A 24,077-nucleotide genomic window follows, 5' to 3' on the forward strand; every position below is an offset into this window, starting at 1 on the left:
AAAATGACGAGTAACTGCATTAATACGCAGAATATTTAAATTTTAAGTTGTTGGTTTCTGTTTTAAGTTGTTGCGCTATACAGACCGAATTTTTAAATGGAAAAACTCTAAATTAATGGTCTAATTTTAGAAATTTTTATTTTTACTATAACTTTACATTACATTTGATATCATTAAAATTGGCCCAAATAACTATCACCGCGTTTTAATTACTGATTGACTTCCATATGTGCACTCCTTGGACTTGTCAACTTCTCTCTCTCTCTCTCTCTCTCTCTCTATCTTTTTTTACAATATCAAGTGACGGGACGAACAAGTCGTGCGCCTGATGGTAAGTTACACGCCTGTCCATAACAGTTACAGTCCGTCACCCTGGGATATAAGTTGACAAGTCCCATGCGCCTGTAATTTCACCAGCACCCATACCCTTCACGACCGGAAAACAATAATGCTGACATTACTGCTAGACAGCAGAAATATGTAAGGTGGCAGTACTTCCCTGGACCAACTCTTTCACAAGGAGTAGTAGTGCTATTAGATCGTTGTGATTTAAAGCTCTGAATGGTACTGCGCAGTGTCGCTTACCATCAGGCGTACGACTTATTCGTCCCCTCGCTTCGTATTATAAAAAAAGTTAAAACTAATTAAGTATCTAACTTTGCACATAATTTTTACATGGAGTTTAAGATTAAGTACTACACAGAACCTGATAGATTTTGGTTTTCAATTGAAGCCCTGTAGTTATTAAATTGTCATTTATCCCAAAATTTGAAAATTGCGCACCGGTTTAACGACGCACTGCGCCGCCCGCTGCTCCATCAGTCGCCATCGGTCGCTAGCCGACGTCAGAGCTGTATAAAATTTTCTCCACCTGTTCTTATTTTATTAACCGACTTCAAAAAAGGAGGAGATTCTCAATTCGATTGTATTTTTTTTTGTATGTATGGTACGCGATAACTTCAGTATTTGTGAACCGATTTTCATGTTTCACTTCCATAGTAGTCCCATTTCATTTTGAAGAAAATCATCCACCTCTTAGGGTGGCTGTTCACGCATGAAGATTCATTTTCATAAATAGCGCCTAACATTAATTTAGGAGCAATTACTTTAATGGTTGATTTTGCTATTTCTCCAATTCAAGGCGTTTTTCTCTCGATATATTTTGAGTAGTGTCGTAGTGAGAACCTATTTTTATTATTTCCAGTGTCAAGTCCTGTATAGTGGCGAACTAGGGGATATTTCAATAAAACTTAGCAAATAGACGTAATTCCACGTACTTTTGAGGTCGGTTTTTTTAGTACTCTGTACTGAGATCATTCATATTCATTTACATCGCGGGGGTTGTCGGACGCGAGAGGCTTTTGTTTTTTTTTTAATTCTCGCAATTGCGGAAACTGATACTACTATTCGAATACATATGAAAGTTTTTCTTTAGTCTGTTTACATTATTCATTGTAATAACAAAGATATTAAAAGTTTAGAGCAGCGAACAGAAATGGATTTTCTTTGTTACTGGACTGGCCTAGGCCGGTATAGAGTTCCATGGAAGCATTTATTTAAAATATGCAAATATTTGCGAGCGTGTTTATGAAACTAAATTAGGTACGCCATATTAATATGGTATGAAAGATTGGCACGCTTCATAAATGACAAACTTAGTGGCAAATTTCCAGTACATAGATTTCGCTGCATTGCGAGTTCTTTTTTTTAAGTTATGCAAATGTTTGCGAACGTGTGTTTACAAAAAATATTTCATATTGTTTCAGGGGAACCAGCGGCATTGACATAGATCTTCGGAGGGTGGACATTGACCAGTGTCCTCTTAAACCTGGTTCTACACAGCTGAACATCTTCGCTGGCACCGACAAATGCAAGAAGGCCACCACTGAGGTATGCCAATACTTAGTAACACCACAGTTTTACAAATTTAACAGTTGCGTTATTAATGTACTTGCGCAAAGCTACGGTGGGGAATTCGTGGGGAAGCGTGCGCCGCTGGTCGCTTCCCACAAATACGCTTAGTTTGTGGGATCGAGCGTTAAGGGTAAACACGTGCGTGATGTAATATATTTTTGAATATGTTTAGCGAACCCTACGCAAATTATTGTAAATACATGTAATAGCGAATGATATAATGGATATTGTCGTAAGTTAAAAGCCCGTTTTAGGCAATACTTTCGTTCCTTTCTTGGAACCAATATGTTTTTACTTACTAAGTAACAAAGTATGCAGGATGCAGGAGTTTACAAGCTTGACTGTGAGTGCGGTCTCTCTTATATTGGACAAACAAAGCGAAGTATTTGTACCCGCGTCAAAGAACATATAGCTGATGTCAAACACCGTCGCGTAAACAAGTCTGCAGTCTGCGAGCATGTCATGGATAAACCTACACATTCAATGAAGTTTGGCAAACTCCAGGTCCTTGCAAAAGAAGTACGTTATCTACCCAGGATACTGCGGGAGGCAATTGAAATTAAAAAACATCCTAATTTCAACAGGGAAGATGATTTCTCCGTACCACCAGTTAGGGATCCAATATTTCCTTTAATGAAAAATCCCAAACAGACATAAGACTGCAGTACTAATTAATATGTTTTAGTTTATTCTAATTTCTATTATTAATTAATAATAAATTGAACTTAATAAAAATTCATTCAATAAAATAATTTGTAACACTTAATGTAGCGTAAATTAGAATGTTTTCTTTGTAAAATTAAAAATAAGATATTTAATTTATAACTATTGTAACTATAGTGGAAAAATAGGGTGGTTTGCATCAATATTAGACGTAACTGGTTGAAGACTGTACCACCTCAGTCAACCGTGACCATGGGACCTGTAAAGGGCCCGAAACGTCGATTTGTTTGAAAAAACAAATATACGCGATTTAAATCCGGAAAAATAGTTTCATTTCCTAAGTAACAAAGAATTTAAATCACACCAAGTTCATGGTATCTTACTTAATTACTATTAATTTGTTCCTCCGATTGCGAGTGCACCATATTGTTAAATTTTGTAACAGAAAACTGAAAACATCTAAAACTAAAATGTCACATAAACGTTTGAAAGGGCAACACAAGTGAGTCTTTGTTTATTAACAAACTCAAGTAACTGTTTATTACTTATCTATATTTATATCTATTATTATAAATGATTATGTTACAATAAAAAATCACAATTATTATTTTCTCTATTTTGTGACAACCCTTGCATATCCACGTATGACAAAGTAAACCTCGGGCGGCGGCGCTATCGCCGAACATCAAATATTTTGTGCTATTCTAGGGAATAGTTATGTAATCTTGCTCTGAATGAATAGTGTGTTATGGAAACCGGAAACAACGAAGGTATCACAAACACAAGAGGCCCGAAACAATATAGAATGGTTAGTTTTTCTACATTTACTCGGCTGATATTGTTGTTTAATATTCTAATACTGCGGTAAACACGTCACTACGTCTCGTTTATCTAAGATGAAACCTGCCTAGAAGACAAGATTAGACTAAGATTCAAATTCAGATCCTATGGATGAAACTTCACTACATGTTCTTAAAAAATGTGATTCAATGGTCATATCATTCTATAATTCATATATATGTTGAAATCTAAAATTAAATAAAATCCTAAGTACTTTTGGAGCTATTTAACACTGAAACGAGGCGGCACCAGTATCCATCCAGACACTATGTCCGATGGAGTCATCAGTTCTAATGAAACTGACGTTATATGTAACTTATTTGCATCGCACATCTCATCCGTTTATGGAAGGTCAACTGGGAGGGAGGTAATATGTACCGAGTCTAATAGTTGCGGCAGTAACAGTACACTAAGCACGATAACTATTACGGAAATGCAGATATGCAAAGCTCTAAAGGGTTTAGATCTGGTCCTGACAACATTTCTCTACTAACAAGTTTTCTTATCTCGTAACGCCGACAGACTATCAGTTCCTATTACAATCATTTTTAATAAATCTTGCATAGTGATGTCTTTCCATTAGCTTGGAAAAATACCAAAATAATTCCGGTTTACAAGAGTGGAGACAAATCGATAGTATCCAACTAGAGGCCCATTGCTATACTTTCTACATTGGCAAAGGTATTGGAAGGTAAAATTTGTCCAATTTTATCTTGGCACGTCTCCACTTTTGATCTAACACGAGCGTCTAACTCGGTTTTATCAAAAATAGTTCTTCAGCAACAAATTTAATGACGTACGCTGAAGACCTCGCGGAGGCTGTAGATGCAATTACACAGGTGGATGCGGTTTATACCGACTTCAGCAAGCCTTTCGTCACAGTGCATTTTTTTTTATGTAAAGAAGGAGGCAAACGAGCCGACGAGCCACTTGATCGTGGTCATCGTCGCCCATGGACATTTGCAACATCAGATGAGCTGCCTATGCGTTTGCCAGCCTTTGAGAGCCCTGTACACACGCTTTTTGAAGAACCGCATGTCATAGCGCAAAGGGAACACTTCAGGAGGAAGATCATTCCACATCTTGTAGGTTCGAGGAAGGAACGAACGAGATGCCCGTGTGGTCTTGCAATGCCAGGCATCTAAGATGTGGGGATGGACTCTACTTCTTTGGCGGGAGGTGCGATGGTAGAAACGAGACGGTGGCACCAGTTCGAAAAGTTCCTCAGAGCACTCCCCATTATAAAAACGGTAGAACACACACACAGAGCCAACGTCTCTCCGTAAGCTAAGGGGCTCCATACCGTCTGTGTTAGTTTGGGATCATCGATAATACGAACAGCCCTACGTTGGCTATCCAACTCTATAGTCAAGTGGATCAAGCTGGTATTTGGGAGCTCCTGCCCAGAGATGCGAGCAATACTCCATATGAGGCCGTACTTGTGTTTTATATAACAAAAGTCGTTGACCTGGAGAGAAGTACTGCTTCGCTCTATTGAGCACTCCGAGCTTTTTTGAAGCCAGTTTGGCTTTGCTCTCCAAATGACTCCGGAACTGGACTACGCTCGTGATGTCGACTCCAAGTATCCAATACTCTTTGAGATGGTAAGGGCAGTATTCTGGAACTTTGGCGCTATTACGAATGGGGATTTTTTAGCAGCACACTTGTGTCTTTGCGAGGTTAAATTTTACTAAATTCTGTTGCCCCCATTCTGCGACCTGCTCCAAAGAAATCTCGATTTTGGACACAAGTTGCAGTCTGTTTTGTTCCACTTGTTGGTGGGGCATATTTGTGCGACCTGTATAATAGGCATCACCGGTACTGTCATCCGCATAGCAATGAATGTTACTAGTTAATAACATATCATGAACAGAGTTAGTGATAGCACAGATCCTTGCGGAACGCCGGTGTTGTTGAGCATGGTGTCCGAGCACAATCCGTCGACGGCGACTTTTATGCTACGTTCAGACAGGAAGCTGGCGATCCAAGTGCACAGCCCTTTTGGAAGCCCGTAAGATGGTAGCTTCGACAGAAGTGCCTTGTGCCAGACCCGATCAAAAGCCTTAGCGATGTATAAGCTCACGGCCATTGCTTCCCCCTTGCTCTCGATGGCAGCTGCCCATTGATGCGCGAAGATATACAAGAAGATCACCAGCACCACCTCCGCGGTGAAAGCCGTACTGGCGGTCGTTAATAAGTTGGCAATCCTCGAGGTAATCTAAAAGCTGATTGTTTACCACATGCTCCATCATCTTGGAGAGCAAGGAGGTTATCGCTATAGGCCGATAGTTGGACGGATCTGTACTGTCACCCTCCTTGGGTATGGGGTGAATGCAGGCTATCTTCCACCAAGACAGGACTTTACCTGAGTGGTACGAAAACGAGAAGAGTCAGAGAGAGTAAGACCGGAGTCAACTCGGGAGCGCACGTCCTGAGCACAATTGCAGGAACGCCATCGGGTCTACTGGACGTCTTGACGTCGAGGGCAAAAAGAGCACGCCGTACCGCATTTTGCGTGAATTGCATCATGGTATCTTAATCAATAAGTTAAAGAGTTGCTGTATTGTGGAACCCTTGCTGAGTTGGTTGGATTCTTATCTGGCCGGGCGTAATCTCAGTGTAATGATAAACGGTTTTAGCTTAAATTCTTACGCGGCAACGTCCGACATTCCGCAAGGATCTCATCTGGGTCCTTACTTTTTCATTCTGTTTATCAACGATATCTACACATGTTTTCACAATTCAAAAATATATTTGTTTGCCAACGATCTTAAGACCGTAAAGTCTATTCAAGACTTAGCTGACTCAGCCCATTTTCAGGATGATCTCAATAGGTTTTCAAGTTGGTACAAAAGGAACAGGATGGCTTTAAACATTAAGAAATGCAAACACGTTAAATTTACTAGAAACAAAAACATTATAGCTACGAAATATAGATTAATGTTAGAAACTCTTGAAAAATTGGATGGTATGCGTGATATAGGAGTTTACTTTGATAAAAAGATTAAGTTTGACAAACATATCGACAATATTGTTGCAAAGGCTTTAAGAATGCTCGGATTTGTATTAAGAGAATGAACTTTAAAAAACCAACAGTTGAACTTATAATGTACAACTCTTTGGTTAGGAGTCACTTGGAGTATTGCAGCGTAGTCTGGTCACCGTGCTACAATGTTCATAGCATAAGAAATAAGAAACTTCGGAAAAGATTCATGTACCACATGCAATATGGCCAAGAAACTCAACTCATATACTCGTAGATCGTTTAAACGATTTTGGGTTTACTACACTTGAAACAAGACGCAAAATGCACGACTTAGTTTTTTTGAACAAATCAGTAGGGTTTTTAATTGTCCAGATTTATTAAGTTCAGCGCTCCAATTCAACGTCAGAGAAATCATAATAGGAGGTTGTTTTGCATTCCAAAACATCGTACTAATCTCAGATTGCATTGTCCCCTCTCTCGGATGTGTACACTTTATATGCAATATTACAATTCAGCGGATTTGGAACTATGTCTGTGATCTTAAAATACTTGTATTGCACTAATAGTTATAGATTCTCTTTTCTCTCTTAATTAGTATGTTTGTAGAATGTTAACATTATGTAAAAAAAACCGATTAGTGTGCATGACGTGTTCTCCTCTAAGTAATGGAACAATTATATTTATGTTTTGTATAATTATGTTATTGTAATGTATATTGTACTCATTGTTGGAGAATCAAATAAATAAATAAAAATAAAATAAGACTGATAACGATGTGACGATGCGACTTCCTTCATCGTCATCTCACCTTTTATCACCCTTTTTTCTGGTTCCTGGTACTTACTTTTGAAATTTCGAATCGTTCTCTAATTCCTGTTCTTCGTTATTCATCTTCTTAAAGCGAGAGGACGTGCTCATGAAGTATCCTCATTTAAAACCCCAACTTCACGTGATTTACTTCTTTCTCATCATTAGAATACGTAAATAGGTCCTCTTGGGGTAAGCGGACTGTTCATAACATTGTTTAAGGAGTGTTTTATATTGATGGGTCCATCAGTATAAAACAATATAAATTTTACATCATTGTACTTTTGTTACACCTTTTTGTTCTTACATTTTCTACGTCTAATAAACTCATGATAACCGAGCCCTTATTTTACTTTCGCTTAAGCTAGGCCACAAAGTTGTGTTTTTGAAACGCTAAACTTGACTAATTTTTTGACCATACATTTTATCGCTTCATATTATATACTGTTCCATCGCTCAAACTTGTACTATAACACTGAAACCCCATAAAAGATAAAAGAAAGTACCACATAAAACACCAAACAGAATCCGCAAACGTCTAGAATGGGCAAACGCATAAAACAAGCTATAATAAACAAACAGTACAGCGGTTTGGAACTTTCGTGTCGCGATCATCGAATTTACTTACAATTTATTTAGGCAGATATTCTCAAAGTGTCATTTCAGCAAGCGAATAGCTATAAAGTGAAGCCTGAAAATCAGCAATGCTGAATCTTCATCCTTTTTGTCCACGTTACAGTTTTATGTCCACATGTCCAGTTTTATTTAAAAAAGAAGCAATAATCCGCTTAGAGGCACTTTGCACGCGCGCCACTTTGGTTAGTTTCCGCTCATCTCGAAAGACCCATACGCTCGATTGCTGCTTTGTTTTGGGGTCGTAACTATAAATCCATGTTTTGTCACCTGTTACTATGTCCCACGCCAAATTTGACGCCCCTTCGTTGAATCTGATAAGCATGGCATTGCACCAAGTGACGCGATCTGTTTTTTGAGCCTCAGTCAAATTGTGTGGGATCCACGCAGCACAGCTTTTTCACACCCAAATTTTTTTGTAGTATTGATTGTATTTGACTCATGCCTTTGCCTAAAGATCCCCGAATCTGATGCCTGTCTGTTTTGATTATACGGCGCATCAATGTTTTTGTAGTTCACAGCAGTGGACGGGCGACCATCACGAAATTCGTCACTGAGATTCACACGACCGCGTTTAAATTGTGCAAACCAGCTATAAATAGTCGTCTTGCATGGTGCTTCATCGCCAAAAGCAGTTTGAAGCCGAGCGAAGCACCGCTGAGCTGTTAAATTACACTTAAAGTCGTAGAAAATCATACCACGAAAATTTTCACGAGTTAAGTCCATGGTGATGTAGACAACCAATTTCTAAAATGACGCCACAATGTAAAAATAAGTGACAGTCAGATGAAACAAACTGTATTCTACAGCCAAAGAGTTCCATTTTCAAATGTTGTAATTACTTCTTAAATATTGTTTATGCAAGTGGCCGTTCCGGAAACTTATCCTTAGCTCCACTACCGGCTCTAGTACGAGGGTCATGCCAAAAGAACTTAGATACTCTTTAATCACTTGTTTGATACTGGCAAGTTATACACCGTCTTAACGGCAGGTTATTTGCTAATAAATTTGAAAATTGAACACGTCTTAAATCGAATTCTTTTTTATTATTTTTTTTATTTTTCGAAGACAATCTGGCAGGAATTTTGTTCGTAACAAGGGAGCTCTCTTGACATGATTTTTGTGTTATGATTTATTATGACTACAGAAAATATTTAAATCCGCAAGAACGTTTTGAACTTTTAGCCACAACTTTTGGTGATACTGCTTGTTCACGAGCTACAGTTTTCGATTGGTTTGCTGAATTTTAAAGAGGACTGGAAAGCTTTGAAGATGAGGCGAAGGCAGGTCTGCCGCTAACTGCGGTTACTCAAGAAAACGTTCAAGCTGTCGAAAAAGTAATTCCTGAAAACCGACGAACTTTCGCGAGCATTGCTTATTACCCCCAGCATTACTTGGAGATTCCGGAGATGTCTAACGAAGAGTGGTCACTTCCAAGTGGTTTAGACGAATGGAAAAGTGTATACGTGTTCGTGGTCAATACTTAGAAAAAATCAATACCTGTAATATAATAAAGAAAAAAAATGTATAATTTTTGAAAATCTAATTTCTTTTGACATGACTAAGAAGACTTGTTTAAATCGTATTTCATTTACAATTCGAAATTCCCATATACGTATGTGGTAATTCCTTTCAAATTATGGCTCACGAAACATCGTATCGCGCAAATGTTTATACCTACATGCTTATAAACACCATTAGGGTGTCGAAATACAGGGTTGATAATACTTAACGAGCCGTTATCAGAACGATAGGTAGGGAACGGGCTTCTTATCTTTCTCCATTTTCATTAATGTCCGAAAAATGGCGGCAGCCTGAGTCCGGTGTCTGGGTGTAATGTTGTATATCATAGATTTATAGATGGCGCTACGGCTAAAAAGTCGTTGAAAACCAAAAAACAAAGACCCGACAACAAATCAAATCAAATCAAATCAAATCATTTATTTCTTTGTGATACACAGGTTATAAAGTTGTTACAAGAATGAATTTTGAATCACTGTGATCCGCCTTATGGCATACAAAGTTTTCTTAGTTTTAGTAATTCTCATGCAATAATTTGTAATAATATTATAATCATGCAGTGCAATTAATGCAACCTATTACTAATGAAACATAATAACAATAGTAAAATAATCAATAACAAATTTAATAATATGAAATGTAAATTTTATAAGAAATCTTCAATATTATAGAATGTCCAGTCATTTAGGTAATTAAATAATAATTTCTTAAATTCTGCACAATCGTTGCAATTCCTAATTTCAAGTGGAAGTTTGTTATAAACCTTCGTAGCCATTACTATTACACTCTTTTGAAGTAGAGCAGTTTTACATGGTCTACTTTTCAGTTGATGAGAACGGCGGGCTCGTGTGACGAATTCAAATAAATGAAGATGACGCTTTACGAAAAGTGAAATTTCAAATATATATATAAGCATGGTAAAGTTAGTATTTTCAAATTTTTAAAATGTGGTTAACAGCTATCTGTTTTTTTCAAGCACATAGAAAAATTCGTGAGGTCCGCTGGGTCGTTCCGTGGCTTGGTTGGCATAGCGTCAGGCACGGTGTGCTAGAAGACATCGGTTCAAATCCTTCCGGATCAAAAGAATTTATTCTAACGGTTCGATCTTTGTATTAATAATTATAAAAAGTAAAAAAAAAGTCAATTCAATACAAATTTAGTTACGTTGTATATTCTTCGTTTGCTCTATAGTAATATTTTTCTTATGTCAAATTTAACCATCTTCACGTAGAGTGTGCGATGGAATTGCATGATTTAATCCCGCCTTCCCCATTTTATCATTGCGAGACTGGACGTAGGCTGAGGTTCCACACGCCTATATTGTAGATATTCCAAAGATTCGAACGAGACGTTTCGCTTCCACAATTATAAATGGTGAACGACTAAGGAGTGGCCGGAGAAGATTTGTTCCCCGAACGCTATAACGTTGACCTTTTCGAAGCGAGAGTGAATAGGCATTATTTAAGTGTGCATAAGATGGAGGTCAACTACGCACATATTTTCTTATAACAAAAGGAAGTTACTCGTGTGCAGTGGAAACAATATTACTTTCGAAAAATTCATTAACCATAATAATATTTTTGTCCGTGTACAACTGTTATGCTTGCGTGGAAATAAATCTTTATTATTATTTATTCTGTATGTGGTATATTTGGGTCCTATGTATCGTATATAACAGTTTGAGATACCGTTTTTACATCCTATTTGTCTGCCAAGTCTAACAAAAAAGTGTCAAACTCTGATAATGTTATTTCCGTACGCACGCAAACCAAATATATATACATGTATATACGGACTTCTATGGACGAACTCTTTCACAAGGAGCTCTACTGCTATTAAACTGCTTTCTTTTGCTACCGCACAGAGTTATCACCGTCAAGATTAAATGTTATCATTTTTGCACGACAGTAAAATATGATGAATTATTAAAAGTAATGGAACAAAACTTTTTGTTCATAAGTATATGTAAATAACATATTCCTGAGAGGTTTTTAGTAATTTATTACCCTGTATATTTGCATACCCTTACGTAACATAACCTGTGACACTCAAGTAGTATCGTAATTGTTATTCTCCAATTTGTGCTGGTAGCTAAAATCGCATCTGTATAAAAAAGTACTCTTTAATATACCCTAATGAAAAGATCACTGACCTGAAGTTTGACCAGAAGGGTTAAGAGATGTTGTCGCTAAACTAAGGAACCCTTAAAAGTTCTCTTGAAAATCCCATCGAGCAATTTCGAAGACGATAAACGACAAGAAATCTCAGGTACAAGAAAGAGAACTTTTGGAAGTATGGCTAACGAGTTGTGAACTAAAAGGTGGAAACTAGTTTTTTTCTACTACTGTACTTTAATCTGTCAATTATAATTTCATAAACCATATCGTAAAGGCGCTCTTTTTAGTTCTGTATCAAAATTCTATTGTTGTACGGTTAACAACCGCACATTTTTCTTCCGCTTACCTTGCGCTCTACTTTGTGCCCTACTGTCCGTGGCGTACATACATTACATGGGCACATAAGTAGGCAAGTAATTTTAGTGCTAAACGAGCATTCGCTTCATCTAGACATCTTGAGTGTTTAACGAACATTCATATGTCTTAACGTAACAACAACGTAAGAGATACACATCCTCTACGAGCCTTGTATCTTCTTACTTTATTAATAAACTTTATACTTTTCTCATCTATCAATTTAAACAATTAGGCGTCAATACTATAGCGTAGTATTGTCCCCTACAATTGTCTATGGTCATCTCCATAGAGCTCTACAATTTCGTTAAAATTCTGACACCGAACTAATTGTAATTCAACGCCATTAAACTGTGAAAGTAGATGATGCAAACCAATGAGAATTCGAGCAAAAGTTATTTCTGTTAAATATGATTTCGGACTTCTGATAGGTAAACCCACAGAGATCGTCAAACGTTCGGATGCATAAACCTGACACTTTACATTCGTCAAACGATATACTAACGTATTAGTATGGATTCTTTATCCTTAACACCCCTATGATGTAAAAGTAAAGAATTGAAGGGGTGTTTAAAAGGCGCCAACCTATCGATACGTGGAAAGCGCGGGGGCGTCAGCTGGTATAAAATATTCGTTGTACTAAAGAAAACATGTCAAAAACATTCGTGTACTTTAACCTCCATCCGAGTGCAAAATAGAATTTTCCGATAACTGCTTGGTAGAGTTTACTATGAAAACGAAAACCCCTTGTGAATCTACATTTTTTTATTAGGACTTTTCGCACCCTCTATAAAGTGATGTAATTCGGAAAACGATTTTTGAGAAACTGACAAAATATATCTTTGTCACCGCTCTTTAAGTTCGTATTTATGCATAAAATAGAATTTTATGCTCTATTGCAAAGTCAAAGTCAAAGATTATTTATTCCATAGGTAAAATAAATTTACACTTGAAAACGTCACATTTAAGCTACATTTAAGCTACTGCTCGTTCACTACGCTGACCTCCCTGAGAAGAACGAGCAAGAAACTCTAGGGATTGCTCTTTTCATAAACTTAAATGCTATGGAATACACTTTGAATCAAATTTGTGTGGATTCTGGATCCATGTCGTCTTTCCATACATCTTTATCTAACACGTAGTCTTCAATTTTGTAATATGATTTTTCGATCAAAATATTTTTAATGTAGTTTTTAAACTTAGGAAATGATACACTTAATATATGCTCCGGAATCTTATTGTAAAAACGTATACAGTTCCCCATAAAAGAGTTGTTTACCTTGGTTAAACGAAATCGTGGTACCATGAGTTTGGACTTAGCTCTAAGGTTAATATTATGGATATCTTCTTTCTTATTGAAATTATGTAAATTTTTACGGGCATATAAAATATTTGAGTAAATGTACTGTGATGCCACAGTCATGATACCAGTCTCCTTAAACTTTTCTCTGAGAGATACCCGAGAGCCTAGACGGTACACAGAACGAATCGCTTGTTTTTGCAATACAAATATGGTTTGAATGTCTGTCGCTTTACCCCACATGAGAATCCCGTAGGACATTATACTATGGAAGTAACTAAAGTAAACTAGTCTAGCAGTACTAATATCGGTAAGCTCACGTATTCTGCGGACTGCGTATGCAGCGGAGCTTAATCTGCTGGCCAGGGACGATATATGTGGAAACCACTGAAGTTTACTATCTAAGGTCACTCCCAAGAAGACTGCTTTATTAACAAGGTCTAACTTTTCTCCGTTTATTTCTATGCTTGGACTAGTCGATTTTACGTTAGGTAATTCAAATTTAACACATTTTGTCTTCTTGGCATTAAGCAATAAATTGTTAGCATTAAACCAATAAACTACCTTAGAGAGGGTATCATTAATACGGTCATAGTTAATGTCACGTCTGTCTGTTTTAAAAATCAAGGATGGGTCATCAGCAAACAACACTATTTCGCAATGGTCCTTAACAAAGAATGGCAGATCATTAATTTAAATCAGAAATAAGAAAGGTCCAAGTATTGAGCCCTGCGGAACACCCATTTTTACTGGAGAACCCAAGGAAGTCACTCCATTTATGTCTAAAATAAAATAAAATCGTCGTTTAGGACCGAGGCAATGACGCCTGCACCGACAGCCACGCACACTAGAACTTTATAAAACAAAGTTTTACTTTTAGTTTTTTAATCCGTGTTATATTACAAAATTAAAAAGCAGGCAATAGTAATTCTAATAAGTTATAAGAAATAGAAAAGCATAAAAAAGTAGTCCGACCTGAGTCACGTGTAGAAAATAATCGTTTATTTGTAATATTGCTGTTTAATTTCCTCGCGATCGAAGTGAAAAGCAAAGTGTATAACTCGTTCATAAAACCCACCTTACCCTCGACTTAAGTACTCGTCTCTGGTAAAATGACGCGTTTTATTCACTTGCTGTACAATCTACTACATAAACTAACATTCATTACAACATTCTATTTGACATTAAAAAACGACACCTAAGTTTTATTTGTACGTTTTTTTCTTTATTTTGTCAGTTTCGCAAAAATTTCGTTTTTCGAATTATGTCGCTTTATTATTGATGGTGCAATTTCAGGACTGTGCGACTTATTCCATATTAGAATCCATATTAGTATAATTATTAAGCAAATAAAAGCTTTACAAAATACCATTGACTTACAATTATGTATATGGACGTCGGGTCCGTGCTAAAAAGTGTCCGAACTTATAGGGCGTTAAAATCGTATGCAGCGCGTCATTCACGCTTTAGTCTTCGTTTGTTCGACTGACAGCGAAGCAAGCAAAATTAGACAGTACTGCGATGACATTACAATTTAAATTCAACGTTTTAGCTTTTTCATATCCCTTTACATTTCACTACGTTTAAATAGGTTGACTTGGGACATTTTTTTCGTGGTTTTTGTATTAGACCCATCGTCCATTTGTTTGTAAGTCAATGCAAGATACCTATTATTTGCTTTTTGGAATTAAATAGTTTACCCATCGATGCTTCGGTTTCCTATATACAAAATGTCCCACAGCTGTGCAAAACGGATAGAAAATACTTTAAACATTGTAGATAGGAAATAATATATACAGGATATATTTTTTTTAATGGGACAGTATGGGGAAATCCGAAACCATAGAAGATACAAGGAAACTGTCTTAGGAACCATTAAGTTGTATTTTTTGTGAAAACAATTTTGGCATAGTAAATTTTTTCGTCATTTGTGAGTTGTCCATAAAAGTTAATAAAATTATCTTAGTGTTGATCGACTCAGTTTTATGTAAGGTTTGAGAATCGGGACGGCAGAAGGTCAAATTTAATAAATTGTTATTCATATTACTTAGATTAAAACTTTCGCGATTTTTACACATTATCTGAATTTTAATTCTGGACTTAGAGTCTAGAACTCTACTTAATGCTCAAGTCAGGACTTGAGCATTGCAGTGAGCACTGGAAATCATACTCAAGTCCTTGCCATTAGGGTCGTATTTCCAGTGCTTAAAATCATACTCAAGTCTGCTCAAATCTTGACTTGAGCATTGAGTAGAGTTCTGGAATACGACCCTTAAAACATATTTTATTTACCTCGACGTTTCGGACATATTGCAATGTTCATGGTCTCGAAGGGACTGAAGAGGAGGGTGTCAGCATCTTCTAGCCGTGCGAGTTTTTCTAACTACCTGCACTTGATCTTCATTGTTTATATGTGCACTAGGGTTCTCACTAGACCGACACACAACACTCACGACATCCGGCGACTTGTCGGGCGACACTTGATGTCGTTTACATTTGCTGATAACTGGATCCCATGACGATGAAAGCTTAAAACCATCTTTTCGGTTGAAATTACGGTGTTTTTTAATTTCAATACCTTCACGCACGATTCTACTATAGTGATGACGTTCTGTAGAAAGGATCTTGGGATTTTGAATCTCAATGAAACGTCGAAGTAAATAAAATATGTTTTATACGTGATTAAGTCCCGAATTAAAAATCAAATAATTGTTATTCATATTGTATGAATTAAAAAAAAAAATTCAACATTTTCTACTGTCCCGATCTTTTTCGTCTCGTTTAATGAAATGTTTTTTACATAAAACTGAATCGATCAGCATTAAAAAAAATTTGATCAATTTTATTCATTTTTATAGACAACACACGTTTAACCAAAGAAATGACTATGCCAAAATTGTTTCCATAAAAAAAGACTTAATGGTTCCCGTACGAACTGAACATTAGTCATGTTACAAATATAATTTAAGTTCAAGAGGTGTACTCAAGGAAACATTCAAATTCCATCAAACGAACAGTCTACATTTAGATTCATTGGGTAAGAGCCCCAACAGTTCCTAAGACGTTTCGGATTTCCCCATACTGTCCCATAAAAAAAAAACACTCTGTACATGTGTTGTGTGTGAGGTGACTTAAAAATACAGGTGTTTTTTTTCACATTTATTCGGTTTGATTCCCAGGCGAGGCAAGAAACTTTAAAAATCTTTGAATGCAGTAGTACCTTTTTTTTATAACACCAATCGACGGGACGAACAAGTCGTGCGCCTGATAAGCTACACGCCTGTCCATAACAGTCGCAGTGCCACTCAGAGCTTTAAATTGCAAAGATCTGAGGGGCCACTGCGTCCGACACCCTGGGATATAAGTTGATATGTCCTATGCGCCTGTAATTTCACCAGCACGCTTACCCCTCAAAATCGGAACACAGTAATGCTGACGTGAGTTGGAGTGCGCGAGCGCGAGAGCGCAGTCGCGCGGTCGTTCCCTTCTTCCTTCCAACGTCGTTACACGCGCACTTAATCGCATAGCTGTATCACGCGCGATAAATTGTCTGTGTAAAGCCCGCTAATCAGTCTGACCGTGTTCGTCAATCCATCTCTGAAATCGCTTACAGCAGTATCTATTGATCCATTTACAAGAAAATCAGGCTTTTAACTTTAAGGCCGCGCGATAAAAGTTTTATTCTCTCCGTTACTAGACTTCCAATATTTTCTTTCATCCAATTACATCTTATGAAAAATACTTACCAATTTCCAAGTGGATAAACACCGTTTTATATATAACGTAACATATTAGCTTTTGCAATAAGTTAATCTAACTTCTGCCTTTTATTGTTAAAAGTTTTCATAATAAAAATAGTCCTAGCTGCGTTTGCTATTCAACTTCCAAGACAAAATAGTGCAAACTCGAGAGTGAACTCTCGCCCGGTAAACCAGCTCACCTGGTGAGAATTTTGCTTCAAACAAACTTTGAACCGATTCTAATATGCAAAAGTGTCTATACATATATAACTGTCTATATGTAATAACTTTTGCATATAAATGTTAATATAAATGTAAATGGTTAATATTGCACGTGTGCAGAATTTGAACAAAATTTAGAACCTATTACAAAATTTAACTCGAAGTGACGACGTCGAACTCAGCCGTTTGAAAAGAGAGAATGTGCAGAACGTATTTTATGTATACATGTATAATATATTCACGCCTTTGAATTTCTATAGAAGTATACAATCCAGGCAAACCCTTGCCCTCCTAATTCTTCTCACTACGCACTCCAGATATTTTAAGAACATTCTCGATGTGATCTGACCACGTCTTTAGTGACCATTCTCTTCCTACTTTAAAATATAGGAAGATATGCATGACATTCAATTTAAAAACAATAGCCCTATGAGCACTTAGCAATAAAAAAAACTCAGTAAATAACAAAATCAATGAAAACAAATCGTTAAACAGTTTATGTGACGCAAAGCTGTATAGCTTGAATAATGAAGCAAAAGAACTGGAAATAATTTGAAGGCTTTTAAATTGTGGTGTTGGAGGCGGACGAAACAGAGAGAGCGTTCAATGAAGTGGCACTAACTAGATTGAAGGGAATCAGAAACATCTTGAAAACAGGATTCGATATTTTATAGGACATAATGACTTAATTAAAACCTGATATCAAGAAATGTGAAAGGCAGTTTGAACGCGAGGACGACCGCAAATAAGTTTACTTTTTAGTTTATTCTAATTTCTATTAATAATTAATAATAAATTGAACTTAATTAATAAAAATTCATTCAATAAAATAATTTGTAAAACTTAATATAGCGTAAATTGGAATGTTTTCTTTGTAAAATTAAAAATAAGTTATTTAATTAATAACTATTGTAACAATAGTGAAAAAATAGGGTGGTTTGCATCAATATTAGACATAACTGGTTGAAGACTGTACCACCTCAGTCAACCGTGACCATGGGACCTGTAAAGGGCCCGAAACGTCGGTTTGTTTGAAAAAACAAATATACGCGATTTAAATCCGGAAAAATAGTTCCATTTCCTATGTGTAACAATCGCGAAAACCTAAGAACTCGATAAGTTTACTTTGTTCTTAATTCTGAACCAGAAAAAACAAGAAAAGTGGGGGCTGTGCCGTATTTAGTAATAGTAGAACTACTGGGGAAAAAGTTCGTCCAGGGAATTACTGTCACCATACCAATTTCTGTCGCCAAACGGTAATGTAAGCATTACTGTGTTCCGATTTCGAAGAGCGATAATACCACGCCTATGTTGTAGTATGGTACACAGCACGTTAAAACAGCGCACATTGATGGATCGCGTGCGTATGCGGACAAAGGTATATCATAGCAGTAGAGTCCAGAGAAGCACCTTACCTACTTCTACCGCCAAGCAGTAATGTGAATATTACTGCGTTCCGGTTTTTAAGGGTCAACAACTCAGATCTTTGCGATTTAAAGCTCTGAGTGTTACCGCAACTGTTATGGACAAATATACATATATAATATATAAGTAATTATTCATCAATAGTAATATTTCATCCAAAATTGTACAAATTTTATAACATAGAACCTAGAAATGTGTAGATTTGCGAGATTATTATAAATACCACATGTGGTATAAATAGACAGATACGTAAATACCACTGTGGAACGCGCTTTGGCGCACTCCATCCGCTTCGCATTTGTTCCGAATCGGAAACAATACAAATCTAAAAACCTCGGACCCACTTCGGATGTCGCTTTGTGCACTAAGTCCGACTCGAAACCGATAAAATACGAATATTGCTTGTACAACTATATCTCTAGTCAAATTCGATGTAAAATAAATGTCAACAAACAAAAACATATGATTTTTAGGGTTTTCATCTCAGACCCTTTCACAGTTACCACAGTTTAAATATTTTCCTACGAAATTCAACTACATTATGGATAATGCTAAATCCTGAAGCCATGTTTGTAATGAACATCATTCAAGAGAAGTTTAAAATCATCTAAAAATGACATAAAAATTACCGGTAATTAATTATTTGTAAAACTGTGACATCCCTAGTGACTTTTTGATTTGAAGGGAGAGATTGCAAACATTCGATTTCTGGTGGTAATTCAAGTTCAGAATCGGAAATAGATGCTATAATATATAGTAAATTAATATCAAATAAAATCTTATCATTTTGTATCTTTTCATCTACCATCTAGCAGTAAATATTAATAGGATGCAAAAACTTATGTTTATTCCTAAATTATTTGTATCAATAGGTATTTTGTAAACTTTACAATAATTGGCTAGATAAGTGTTGCTTCTACATAACCTCATTACCTGCTTACCTATTTAAATTCCAATTACGAGAGCAGTCAGTGGGCAGAGCAAGTTTTAATAATGAGCATTGAAAAACTGCACAATAAAACTGAAAACAAAACATGTCAAACCAGAAACAAAACCTGTTTGAATGTTCTTTTTCACATTTATTATAGGAAATGAAACTAGTAATTTTAACTTTTATTAAATTTAATTTATTATTAAGTAATATCGTTCAAATAAAATAATTGTTAGGAAATATTGGAATATTGTTTGGACAATTTAAAAAGAATTTGATTAATAACTTTTGTAACTATGGTAGAAAAATAGGGGGCTTGCATTAAAATTTGACGTAGCTGTTTGATGAACTTTACCAGCTCAATCAACTGTGATCAAGAGACCTGTGAAGGGCTGGAAACGTTAGTTTGTTTGAAAAAAACAAATATAAGCGATTTTTGTCCGAAAAAATAGTTTCATTTCCTATGTGTTATACTCATTGTTACATATACTTGTCAATATTATTACCAAAAAATTTTCCACACTTCAATTTACATTCGCCAATATAAAAAACCAATAAAAGCAATCTGGATTCGTCTCAAATATGTTATAGTTGTCAGGAACTTCTTCCGTTATATTGGAAATGTAGTTAATACTCCACAGCCACGGCTTATTTCGGCTTATATGGGATCAAACCGATAGGGTTTTGTTTGCATTTGCTTGTACCCGTCAAGATTTCCCTTTATTCGTTGACAGTTTTACTGTACTGTCGTGAACATATTGTGTTTCTTTGTATTAAAGTTCTGAGCCTCATGTTTATTGTCTGTATCAAGTAATATAATAGCGGATTTGTGATATTTATTTCCCTGAAAAATGGTTTACCAAAATTGATATGCAAATTCATGCTTTTCTACATGATAGAACCCAATTCCAATAGTATTGAGTAAAAGAGTTATTATTTGTAGATATTATTATAGAAAGTTTTTTTTGTAATAACAAGTAACGCGACGGGATGAATAAGTCGTGCGCCTGGTGGTAAGTGACACGCCTATCCACAACAGTTGCAGCGCCACTCAGAGCTTCAAATCGCAAAGATCTGAGGGGCACTGCCACTACGCCCGTCACCATGAGACGTAAGTTGACAAGTCCCATGCGCATGTAAATTCACCAGTACCCTTACCATTCAAAACCGGAACACAGTAATGCACACATTACTGTTTGGCGACAGGAATTGGTAAGGTGGCAGTACTTCCCAGGACGAACTCTTTCACAAGGAGATCTACTGTCATGATATGATGAGGTTTTACGTGAAAAACATATAAAGCGGTGGCAGTTTCTTCTCAAAGAGGTCCACAGTTGAATCTCAGAAGCGGCATTCACCTATAACCATTGACTTACAAACAAATGGACGACGGGTCTAATACAAAAACCACGAAAAAAATGTCCCAAGTCAACCTATTTAAACGTAGTGACATGTAAAGGAATATGAAAAAGCTAAAACGTTGAATTTAAATTGTAATGTCATCGTAGTACTGTCTAATTTTGCTTGCTTCGCTGTCAGTCGAACAAACGAAGACTAAAGCGTGAATGACGCTCTGTATACGATTTTAACGCCCTATAAGTTCGGAGACTTTTTAGCGCGAACCCGACGTCCATATTGTAAGTCAATGCCTGTAACTTTAATTTTTATGTTACTTCGTCCAGTAATGTACCTACTGCAACAATACCTATTTCTGCCATAAAGTAATGTAAGCTTGCTAAATTACATGGTAAAGGGACCGCTACAGGGACTTGAACCTTTGCCCTTTTAGTTGAGAAGCAACAGTCTGCACTGGATAACTACACGTAGAACGGGAAAGGAAGCTGTTTTTACTACAATTACTGCTAAGAAATTTAGCAAAAACTTCTGATTGTCACAATATCAGCGTTATGACATTTAAAAATCATTTATTCCGTGTGAACGCACAGTACAACTACAAAACAATATACAACATTAGATTTGAAGGAAATGGAAAGCACAATATGTCTCATTACAAACTATTTAACAAAATAATGAGAATGAAAAAAGGTAACTTATATATATATATACATATACATATATATATATAGGTATGGAGCCCCTTAGCCCACGGAGAGACGTTGGCTCTCTGTGTGTATTCTACCGTCTTTATAACGTGGAGTGCTCTGAGGAACTTTTCGAACTGGTGCCACCGTCTCGTTTCTACCATCGCACCTCCCGCCAAAGGAGTACAGTCCATCCCCACATCTTAGATGCCTGACATTGTAAGACCACGCGGGCATCTCGTTCGTTCCTTCCTCGAACCTGCAGGATTTGGAATGTTATTCCTCCTGAAGTATTTCCTTTGCACTATGACATGGGGTTCTTCAAAACGCGTGTTTGCAGGGCTCTCAAAGGCTGGCAACGCATAGGCAGCTCAACTGATGTTGCTAATGTCCATGGGCGACGATTACCACCTCCTATCAAGTGGCTTGTCTGGTCGTTTGCCTCGTTCATTACATAAAAAAAGTAACGAATAATCATAATTAACAAACCTGGCAGCGTATATGCTGTGCTGTTACGGAATCCATCATTCACTCGGCCTATTGTCATGCCACTGAAGCTACGATGCTGTTTTTGAGTGGATTCGGTAACAGAAATACACGTTGTCTGTTTTCCTGTAAGTTTATTAACTGCCTCCGTGGCCGAACGGTTACCATGCCGGACTGCCACGCAGAGGTCCCAGGTTCGATTCCTGGGCCGGGCGAAATATTTGTATGACCTACATTTATTTCTCTCGTGAGTTTGGGTGTAATTTGTGGTTGTCTATGTGTGTGTCCATGGCACCCGCGACACAGGGTTTCCCTAGTGCGGGGCTATGTTGAGTGTGTGCGTTATTATTATTATTATTATTCTGAATATTATTTCATTCCAAACATGCACAGAGCATGAAAATCAGTATTTAGACGTAATAAAGGTCGCTGCTTCATCTAAATGTTTTTAAAGGCCTTGATTAACATTGCGTTCGTGTGGATTTAAATGTCATACCTAGCTTCACACCAGCGAGCTTTTAATTGGATTAAAGGACCGGAATAGCTTTTCAAATTTTCTTTTTTGTTATAACAAGTAATTACATGGCTTTATATTGCTGCCGTTGCCGTAATTGCGGCAGTGCCTTTCAGATCTTTGCGATTTAAAGCTCTGAGTGGCACAACGGTTATGGAGAGACTTGTTTGGTCCGTCACTTTGTGTCATAAAAAAATCCTTATTGGAAACTACGGGGCACCGTAGTGAAACATAAAATTTGTTAATTATGGCGAAAAACACAATAAATGTAATTTTTTTTATATCAATTAAACTGTGAAATTTGTAGAGAAATATTAACACTTGGACACGTAAAGATGTCAACAGTTGACATTTAAATAGACGTTAGGCACCATTGACTTACAAATAAATGGACGACGGGTCTAATACAAAAACCACGAAAAAAATGTCCCAAGTCAACCTATTTAAACGTAGTGACATGTAAAGGAATATGAAAAAGCTAAAACGTTGAATTTAAATTGTAATGTCATCGCAGTACTGTCCAATTTTGCTTGCTTCGCTGTCAGTCGAACAAACGAAGACTAAAGCGTGAATGTCGCTCTGTATACGATTTTAACGCCCTATAAGTTCGGACACTTTTTAGCGCGGACCCGACGTCCATATAATTGTAAGTCAATGTTAGGCACGTGTGTATCGTATAGGTAGACCGAAATGCTAAACTGTATTTAGTGAAGCATTCGAAAGAAATCTGGCAAAGCAAATTATCATACACTTCATATTTACTATTTTTGCCGTTTGAGATAAAATGGTATTTGCAAAATATAATTCTGAAGCAGTCAACTGTAACACAGATATCATTAACAAATGATTATAACTTTTTTATAAAAAAAATATCGACCTCAAGTGTTCGTAGAATTGTTTCACTTTCGTGGAATCACTATTTGCCAAGTTTTTTTTTAAATCGGTTACCGAAAAGTTTGCCACCTTTAGAGGTGGAATATTGTCTTCAAATTTAAATGAGACCAAAACTGAATGCCCTCTTTCCAACAAAAAAGAATCTGAAAAATCGGTTCACAAACGCCAGAGTATTAGCGTAACACACACACGCAGAAATGACCAGTCGAATTGTGAACGAGTCGGTTAAAAAAGGCTAGATATTTTTTCGTTCAACGAACACATAGCATGAAGAGCGCTACGCACATTTATCTGCAATAGAAATTGGAAGAAATCCCCAATTCAATGACTTACGTCTATAAAATTGACGGTTTTGTTGCTAAAAAGATCAGACAATGGTCAGGAAATCTCAGCAAAAATCAAAGATTTCTCCGAACGCCCGGCAAGAGTCAGGGAAATTGAATTGCCAATGCCAATTTACCAGTCGGTAATAGGGACAACAATGCGAGTTTTATAGAAATCTATCAAGATCTTTCACAGATCCTACACTTGGCTCGGCCATGTCAGACTGCCATTTTCTTTTTGTATTTACACAGATGTATTTTGCGAAAATTTTTTGAGGTATCAGCCTTTTTCATTGATTATTGAGCTGAAACTATACCGGTGCCGGTGACGATTTTATACCGATTTATCGGATATCGAAGTTATA

At 36.7% G+C, this 24,077-nt stretch overlaps 1 protein-coding gene across 1 annotated transcript in view; it reads left to right on the forward strand.

Moving 5' to 3' along the window:
• LOC113240237 (probable G-protein coupled receptor 158) overlaps positions 1-24,077 on the forward strand; it is a 382,545-nt gene that overhangs the window by 309,062 nt on the left and 49,406 nt on the right. The window contains exon 4 of the mRNA XM_026477487.1: positions 1,767-1,890. Within this exon, the coding sequence (XP_026333272.1) occupies positions 1,767-1,890 (124 nt within the window). The remainder of the gene's footprint in view (positions 1-1,766; positions 1,891-24,077) is intronic.

The sequence above is a fragment of the Hyposmocoma kahamanoa genome, unplaced genomic scaffold (genome assembly GCF_003589595.1).
Source record: "Hyposmocoma kahamanoa isolate Upper Pololo Valley unplaced genomic scaffold, ASM358959v1 128, whole genome shotgun sequence".
Classification (NCBI taxonomy): Eukaryota; Metazoa; Arthropoda; class Insecta; order Lepidoptera; family Cosmopterigidae; genus Hyposmocoma; species Hyposmocoma kahamanoa.